Raw genomic sequence first — 9,169 nt, forward strand, 5'->3', positions numbered from 1 at the left:
CTGTAAAGAAGGGGGCAGATTGAAGAACATAGAAAAGACAACTCTGCTAGCGGCTGGTCATTGGGCAGAGCTAGAGGAAGAAATGGAGGCTCCTAGCGCTAGGAAGATACCAAGAAGATGCTGGGAAAGGCATAGGCAGCATGGGGATGTGGGGAAGTGTATGGTCAGGAGGGGGACGGTGGTGAGTGGGAAGCTTAGTGCCTGGCAGGAGGACAGCATACCTCAGGTAGCACCACTGCTATCCTCCTGAGCATACTGTAAATAGCCAGAGTCAAAAGAATCCTCGTGCAGGTTCAGAGAGACCAAGTTCCAGCTTTGCCACTGTGTGACCTTGGGCAAATGACCTCATCTCTCTGAGCCTCAGAGTCCTTCTCTGTAAAATGGGTTAGTGATCCTGACTGCGGGGGTTGTTGCCAGGATTCAGCGTGAGCGCCCAGCACTTCTTGAGCACACGGGGGTCCTCAGTAAATGTTAGCTATTTTCATGGGCCCAACCGGCTCTGGCGCAGCACGGATGGGGTGGGGGCGCTGTGATTCTTATTCCTGCCTCCCAGAGAACCAGGGGTACAGGGCCCGAGGCCGGGGCGTTGCTAGCTCGCCGCCTCCAGTGTCGCCGCGCCCCCTGGCGGCCGTCGGTTGCCATGTCAACGACGGGTGGCGGGGGCCGGGGGGGCGGTGGCGGGGGCCGTTCACTCCTCCCAGGGCCGGAGGCCGCTCCCTTGGCGCCTCCCGCCTTCGCCTCTGGCGGGTAACTCCGAGCCGTGAAAGAAGGGGCTCCCCGTCACAGCCTGCCGGGGTGGTAAACTGAGGCACGCGGTGGGCCGCCTCGCAGCCAGGTGTCGGGCGCGGAGCCCCACCTCCGAAAGCGGGGGAGGGGCCGCAGGCGGTGACGCGCCGAGGGCGGCCGGCGGACAGCGGGCGGGCGGGCGGGCGGGCGGCGACAGCGGCGGCGGCGGCAGGTGCGGCCGCGGAGGGTGGGAGGGAGGGGGCGGGTAGAGGGAGAAGGGAGGGCGAGGCCAGGGCACCTCCCCCTTTATAACGCGCCCCCTTCGGGGCTCTCGGGCCGCCTCCTCGTCGGCTCTTTCTGCCTCGCCCCCTAACCCGGACGCCCCGAGCCGGGGCCCGGCCAGGGATCCCCCAGGCCGCGGCTCGGGGACCGCCCCTCCGCTCGCCGCCCCGCGCAGCCCGGCGGAGGCGGTGCCGTCGGAGGAGGAGGAGCAGGGCACTGCGGCTGGCCCCGGATCGGGCGCCAGAGCGGCAAGCAGCTTCGGCAGCAGCAGCGGCCCGGGCCAATGCAGCGGGACGCACCGCTCAGAGCCCCAGCTTCGGCGCCCCGGCTCCCCGCGCCCCCGATCGGGGCCGTTGCCGGCAGTGGCGGCGGCGGCGGCGGCGGCGGCGGGGGCAGCGGCGGCGGCGGCGGCGGCGGCGCCTCTGCAGCTCCAGCTCCCTCTAGCCTCCCGGGAACTACAAGTCCCAGGGGGCCCGGCGGCGGGCGGCGGGCGGAAGAGGCGGGGTCTGTGCCGCGAGGCCGGAAGTGGCCGTGGAGGCGGAAGTGGCGCGGCCGCGGAGGGGCCTGGAGCACAGCAGCAGGTCCAGGAGTGGGAGCGGCGGCGGTGGCTGGAGGTGGTGGCGGCGCGCTGGAGGCGGCCATGGCAAAGCAGTACGACTCAGTGGAGTGCCCCTTTTGTGATGAGGTGTCCAAATATGAGAAGCTCGCCAAAATCGGCCAAGGCACCTTTGGGTAAGACTGGGCCCCGAGGGACTGGGGCCCCGGGGCCAGCACTCCCCAGGGCCGACGTGGGAGCGTCGGGAGCTGGGCCTGAGTTGGCTGGGAAGCCGCTGAGTCCCGGGCATGCCCCCTGGTCTCGCAAGGCCGGGCCGCATCCCGCCGGGGCCTGACGGGGCCGGCTGGCGGGGAGGAGCCTGAGGCCTGGGGTGTGGGACGGCGAGGGGTTGCAGAGAGGAACTGGGGAGGAAAGCGGGACCTCCGGAAGGCGCTTGGGTAAAGAGGGGGGACTGAGGGAGGGAAGCGGAGGCCCGGCAAGGGGCCGGAGACCCAGGCCGGTGAGGTGGCCGAGTGCCGGGTGCCCGGCCGAGCCCCGCCCGGGAGTCTCCCTGTCCCTGCCACACTTCCTCTCGTGGGGGAGGGGCGAGCCCTGCGGAAACTGCCTCATCAGCCCTCAGTGTCCCCTCTCGGCCTGCAGGGAGGTGTTTAAGGCCAAGCATCGCAAGACCGGCCAGAAGGTGGCCCTGAAGAAGGTGCTGATGGAGAACGAGAAGGAGGGGGTAAGTGCGGCCCGCCAGCATCACAGAGCAGCGGGTTTGGGTTTCCAGCCTGCTTTTTCCAGGAGTCTCCTGCTGAGGTTGAATTTTTGTTAGTAGTTTCGGAAATTGGCACATTTCAGGGAATTTGGCCTCGAAATTAAGTCTTTTAATTAAAATATCTTAAACATTTGTTTAAGTAGGGCTGAGTCCAGGAGGGGGAGCTCATGCTTGCACTGCATGCACTTTGGTTCAGAGTTTAGAAGCTTTAAAAATTGTTTTCTTTAGTATATGATTTTGTTTAATGTAAAAAATGTATGCATATGGCTTTAAAAAGTGAGTAATATTCAAAGAAGTGTGTTGGAAAGGAGCATCCCACCCAATCTTAGCTCTCATCCCACTCCCCAGAAACCAAGTTCTCATCAAAGATGTTTTAAGGTTATTTTTGTGACCACAGAGCAAGTTAAACACAGGCATAGAGCTAACACATGAAAATAGCAGGAGACAATAGCGTATATAGTGATGAATAGTAAAGAATTTGTGTAAAATAAGGGTATTAAGTTCATTGTCTCAAACCAGCTCTTTGAGGTGTGCATGCTATTATCATACCCCTTTTACAGATAAGGGATCTGAGTGAGCTTATATCAGAGCCCATGTTCTTAACTCTGTCTTTCAATCTGTATGCCTTAGTAGAGACCCCAGGACCAGTTCCTTGGCCCGCAGCTCTCTGACTCACTTTTGACCTCTTATCGTCTTTTTTCCCCCCAGTTTCCCATCACAGCCCTACGGGAAATCAAGATTCTCCAACTTCTGAAACATGAGAATGTGGTCAACTTGATTGAGATCTGTCGAACCAAAGGTATGTTTGGATCTCATCCTTCGTTTTTAGATGGAGAAAGTGGGGCTTATAGCCTAAGGTTTTGTTTGTAAAGTTAGAACTGGAGGGCCTTAAAATGCTTCTTCTTAGGCAGTGGTGATTGCTTTCTTTGGTTCTCTCTCGTCGTAGCTGGTTCTTCCCCAGGGCCTACCACACCACCTGGCCCAGGGAAGCACTCAACATATATTTTGCCAGCGAAGGAATGAATAAATGGATGCTCTGGAGGACATGGGTGGTCCATGGATTAGAGGGAGTAGGAGCTGGTTATGGGGAAATGGGTTGCATATGGGATTTTTGACTCTTCTTCCTGTCCTTCACCCCAATTCTTTCCATCTCAGCATCTCCCTATAACCGTTGCAAGGGCAGTATATACCTTGTGTTTGACTTCTGCGAGCATGACCTTGCTGGGCTGCTGAGTAATGTCTTAGTCAAGTTCACACTGTCTGAGATCAAGAAGGTCATGCAGATGCTGCTCAATGGCCTGTACTACATCCACAGAAACAAGGTAGGGGCCGGCGGAGGAGAGAGAGACTAAGGCCTTTGCTCCCACTGTGGGATGGTTGTGGCCAGAGGATCCAGGGGAGCCTGGCTGAGCCTGCACTCCTGTCTTTCCTGCAGATCCTGCACAGGGACATGAAAGCAGCTAATGTGCTCATCACCCGTGATGGGGTCCTGAAGCTGGCAGATTTTGGGCTGGCCCGGGCCTTCAGCCTGGCCAAGAACAGCCAGCCCAACCGCTACACCAACCGTGTGGTGACGCTCTGGTACCGGCCCCCGGAGCTATTGCTCGGTGAGGACCCCCGAGCGGGCAGAGGGGGGCAGGGGCCAGGCACCTGCCCAACCCCAGCCCCTCACTGCCGTGGCTTCCTGAGCTGTCGGCCCTGGGGCATTGCATCTCAGGAGGCCCTTGGGCTCAAGGGGCCCTCCTGGTGCGCTCTTCTTCCCAGGGGAGCGGGACTACGGCCCCCCCATTGACCTGTGGGGCGCTGGGTGCATCATGGCAGAGATGTGGACCCGCAGCCCTATCATGCAGGGCAACACCGAGCAGCACCAGCTTGCCCTCATCAGCCAGCTCTGTGGCTCCATCACCCCTGAGGTGCGTGGCCAAGCCGCGTGGGCTCCCAGTCCCCATGGGTGCAGAGGCCCAGAAGCCTCTGTGGTGGGGAGGAGTGGAGAGTGCAGTGGCCCAAAGCTCCCCCTCGGAGATGTGGTCGGTGGAGGGGAAGGGCCTGCTTTTGAGCAGTACATGGCGAGTGTTTAAGTCTCAATTCTGTTACCAGTTAATTCTGGGACCATCAGCAAGCCATTCGAACTGCTGATCTGAGAACTGTTTTTTTGTGTGTGTGTGTGAAGCAAAAGTAATGCTTCTATTAGGTTGGCACTGCATATACTCAGGGTGACTTTCTTAAAAAGTCTGGCACTGCACATGTGCTAAGTACATGGTAGCTGCTGCCCTTCTCGCCTTGGAAAGTTGAGTTTTCCCTCCGGGGGTGCCTGCGGAACATCTGAGTAGATAAGTTGTCTTAGTTTAGGTACTTCAGTAGCATCTGAATAAATGGCCGACAGATAAGCCACACACCCCGTGAACTAACTCTGTTCCCTGTCACTGTCCCCGCCCCCCCAGGTGTGGCCAAATGTGGACAAGTACGAGCTATTTGAGAAGCTGGACCTGCCCAAGGGCCAGAAGCGGAAGGTGAAGGACAGGCTTAAGGCCTACGTGCGCGACCCTTACGCACTGGACCTCATTGACAAGTTGCTGGTGCTGGATCCCGCACAGCGCATCGACAGCGATGATGCCCTCAACCACGACTTCTTCTGGTCCGACCCCATGCCCTCAGACCTCAAAGGCATGCTGTCCACACACCTGACGTCCATGTTCGAGTACCTGGCGCCACCACGCCGAAAGGGCAGCCAGATAACCCAGCAGTCCACCAACCAGAGCCGCAATCCTGCCACTACCAACCAGACGGAGTTCGAGCGCGTCTTCTGAGGGCCAGCTGCAGCTGGTTTCCATTAGGGCTGTTTTATTTTGCCTTCTGCTATATGACTTGCATTGTGGAGATGACGGGGTGTCTGAGGTTTTGGTCCACATTTTAATTTCTACTCCGGGCACAACCAGCTGAGTAGACAGGTGGAGGTTGGCTGAGGGTACTGGGGCTGCCTCACCCCTTCTCTGATTTTCTGCATGGCACACAGAGGGTCTCCGTTTCCCTTAGGACAGGACAGGACAAAGGACGGGAGGAAAGACTCACCCCCCCGCCAGTGACTTTCTAAGAGTTCCTAGCATGATGGGAGGAGAGGATAAGTCCTTCACCCATCCTGACCCTCCTCGTGGGATGAGAAACTAGTACAGGGAACAGAGTCAGCCTCAGGAATGGGCTGCTCTTGGCCTGACGCTCAGAAGCACTGGGGCTGGTGAAAACTTTTGGTTTCTTCAGTAGAAGAATTTTATCGTGTTTCTTTTGTTCGGAGACGTTCCTAGACACAGATTGGTCAGTTACAATTAAAAGTTGACTTTTTTCTTTTTTCCAGACACTGGCTGTGTTCTCTGTGTTCTGCGCTCAGATCCCAAGCTCTTACCCAGCAGCCAACAGGTTGGGCCTGACAGTTGGGATTTGATTTGTCAGGTCACTGGAAGTCTTGATTCTTTTCTTCCTCTCAATTCATGTTCCCTTACATCGTTGCAGAGGACGTTAATCTTTTTTTTTTGACTTGGGTGTCTTCCGGAACACTTGCCATCATTCCTCACTAGAGTAGGTACCGTGATGCCCCTGTACATTTCTCTGCTCAGTCTCAGAGGAGAGATAAGGCAGGTGAGAAAACAGCTGGAGAGGGTCTGCTGTGAGCTGGGTTTGTAGCAGTGACCCAGGTGAGTATAGTTTAGTACAGCTGACAGTACATGCTTGCACTTGACCCTCAGACAGGAGGCTGCACGATGATGAGATCTGTAATTTACGGAGGTCCCTCCGGCTGCTAAGTGGAGAGGGGCACTGGTGAGTGAGAGAGGAAGGGACTGAGGGAGTTGTAGGATCTGCAGGATTTGGGGCAATGGTGGTAGCTCGGATCAGGGTGATGTGGGCAAGGGGAAAGACAGAAGAGAAGGTCACATAAGAGCTCAGCTGGGACCCCTCAAAAAACAATGTGTTCTGTTGGCTACGTTTCCTGTGCACCTGAAGTTGGGAACAGGCGTGTTCGAGAAGAAGGGCTCTACGTTCTATCGAAGGCAGAGGCCTTTGACTGATGTGGAGCCAGAGGGTAGGTTGGCAGCATCTTTGACTGGAACTGTTCTTTATTTTTGAAAATTGGCCCAGATCACAGCATTGCAAAAGACCAGTGGAAGTTTAAAAAAAAAAAAAATTCTTAAGTAATGTATTACTTTTTTCGGCCAGTGTAACAAGTTACCCCAAATTGGGTGGCTTAAAACAACAAAAATGTATTCTCCAACAGTTATAGAAGCTAGAAGTCAAAATCCATCGGTGTAGGTGGGATTTGTTCCTTCTGGAGGCTCTGAGGGAGAATCTGTTCCATGCTTCTCTCCTAGGTGTCCTTGGTTTGTAGACACATCAGTTTGTCTTCACATGGCCAACTGCCTTCTGTGTGTGTGTTTTTGTCTTATAAAGACACCAGTCATTGAACTTAGGGCCCACCCTGATCCAGTACCACCTCATCTTAACCAATTATATGTACAAAGATTGTATTTCCAGATAAGTTCACATTCTGAAGTTCCAGGTGGATATGAGTTTAGGGGGACACTATTCAGCCCAGTACAACTAGTAATTAAATCCAAGTTAAAACAACAGTAAGGTGTCAGTGCCTATCAAATACCTGGCATGAGAAAGCTCTCATACATGGCTAACCTAACTGTTAAAAAGGTTTTTTTTTTTTTCTTTTTCTGGAGGATAAAAAGGTCTCTCAAAGGTTGGTTTTCTTTTACCCAGTAGTTAGACCTACAGAAATTTCTTTGAGTAATTGTACTGTGATAGTCTGCTACCTCACTGAATCCTTGGTACAGCGTTCGTAGTTTCATATGAATGAGACATTCAACCAGTATTTATTTATTAGGTACCTCCCAGAGGCAGGTCTGTTCTACACGCAATACCTCTGAACAGAACTGGCCCACACTCTCCTATGAAACTAGTTCTAGTAGGTGTGAACTAGTCTGATGGGTAAATTTGGTGGGAAACAGTGGAATAGGAGGAAAGAGGAGCCTGAGAGGTGAAGATGTGCAGAGGTGGGCGTGGGTGCAAGTGCTAAGCCCTGGGTGAGGAAGCCTGCAGTTTTGTGCAGAGGAGAGTTGTGGTCTGATGTTTTAAAAGATCACAATGGCTCTTTGTTGAGTAAAAGCTGGAAGCCAGGAGACTTAAGGGCTGCTGGAGTCATCCAGGTATGAGATGGCAGTGGCCTGGACCAAGCTGGTAATGAAGCTGGCAGTAGGGGTGGTTAGATTGATGGATGAATTGTGAGGTGTAAATCTGACAGGACTTGCCTTCAGGTTGGATGTGAGCACAAGGGGTCGCTAGGTGGCACACATGGTTAAGTACTTGACTATTAACCGTGAGGTTGGCAGATGGAACCTACCCAGAAGTGCCTCAGAAGAAAGGCTTGGTGATCTGATTCCAAAAGGTCACAGCTTTGAAAACCGTATGGAGTATAGCTCTACAGTGCAGCACATGGAGTCGCCGTGAGTCAGAATTGAATTGGCAGCACCGGGGTTGTTTCTGTTTTCCTTTTTGGTAAGATGTGAATGAAAGGAGTCAGGAGTTCCAGGCTTTGGCTGGAGGGAGGATGGGGCTGTCATTCCCTGATAAGGAGAAGGCTGCAGTTGGATCAGGCTGGGGCTTGGGTTCTTTGATGTGTTTAAGTTTGAGCTGCCACATGGACATCCAGGCTGAGTTGGCAGGTATGTATTGGAGACTAGTTCAGGGCCCAAAGTCAGGGCTGCAGACACATCTTAGGGAGTTGTCAGCTTGGTGAATTTAAAAGCCCTAAAGCAGGATGTGCCCGTGGCTTTAACCGACAGGTTGGATGTTCAAATCTACTCAGAAGTACTTTGGAAGAAAGGCCTGGCGATCTGAAGAAATCAGCCATTGAAAATCCCATGGAGCACAGTTCTGCTCTGACACACATGGGGTCACCATGATCTGGAGTTGGCTCACAGCAAGTGGTTTTCAGGCAGGATGGGATGGCGCCAGAGAGAATAGGGGTATGATCCACTAGAACACTGCAGTGTTTAGGTGTGGTCAGGGCATTAAAGGGAACAAGTAAGCAGAGACCAGAGGAGAGTGCGTTCCAGCAGCTAAGGGACAGTGAGCGTTTCTGGGAGGAGGGATAGATACACAACTGTGCTACGGATAGGTCCAAAAGATGAAACTAAGAACTGACCGTTGGGTGTAGCCACATTAATGTCAGTAGACCTTGACAAAAGCCATTTGGGTGGAGTGCTGAGCCTTAAACCGTGACAGGAGTGGTAGAATCAAGACAGTGGGAACAAGGGAGAATTGAAGGTGAGATGGTTTTGCTGTAAAGGAGAATGTAGGGAGCAAGCTAGCCTTTTATTTTCTACGAGAGCTCTGACAGCGTGAGAATGAATGACCCTGTTGAGAGAAGAACGTGTTTATTATGATCCGATACACAGGAGAAAACGGTGCAGAGATGTTCAAGCAGTGCCCAAGGCCCTGTGGCTGGTTGTACAGAGGCACCACTGAGGCTGTGACCTCACAGCATTGCCCCAGCCTGTGCTTTGCTGCCTCGTGAAGGCGCCCACAATGCTCAGGGCAGCCCTGTTTGGGGAGAAGTATAAGCTCCATCCACTTAGGTAAGTTTGAGTGACATTTCTCAAACTGAAACACATACAAATCACCATCTGGATGGGCCTGGGAGGGGCATTTCTACCAAGCTTCAGGTGATGCTGGCCCTAGTGGTAGGATCTCAGCAGCTTGGATAGAGCATAGCCCTGTAGTGGGATGCTAGCCAGCCCTTAGAACTAATGTGGAAGTACCTGCATTGTGACAGAGAGACGTACTTGATGCAA

General features: G+C 54.1%; 1 protein-coding gene across 1 annotated transcript; it reads left to right on the forward strand.

Moving 5' to 3' along the window:
- Nucleotides 1-1,427: 1,427 nt before the first annotated feature.
- Nucleotides 1,428-5,671, forward strand: CDK9 (cyclin dependent kinase 9). Its single transcript, XM_049897129.1, has 7 exons — nt 1,428-1,740; nt 2,204-2,285; nt 3,030-3,120; nt 3,477-3,643; nt 3,757-3,928; nt 4,086-4,234; nt 4,763-5,671. Exons 1-7 carry the CDS (start codon nt 1,649-1,651, stop codon nt 5,126-5,128), a joined length of 1,119 nt encoding a protein of 372 aa, XP_049753086.1. The 5' UTR covers nt 1,428-1,648; the 3' UTR covers nt 5,129-5,671.
- The last annotated feature ends 3,498 nt before the right edge of the window (nt 5,672-9,169 follow it).

Source organism: Elephas maximus, chromosome 9 (genome assembly GCF_024166365.1).
Source record: "Elephas maximus indicus isolate mEleMax1 chromosome 9, mEleMax1 primary haplotype, whole genome shotgun sequence".
NCBI classification, from domain to species: domain Eukaryota; kingdom Metazoa; phylum Chordata; class Mammalia; order Proboscidea; family Elephantidae; genus Elephas; species Elephas maximus.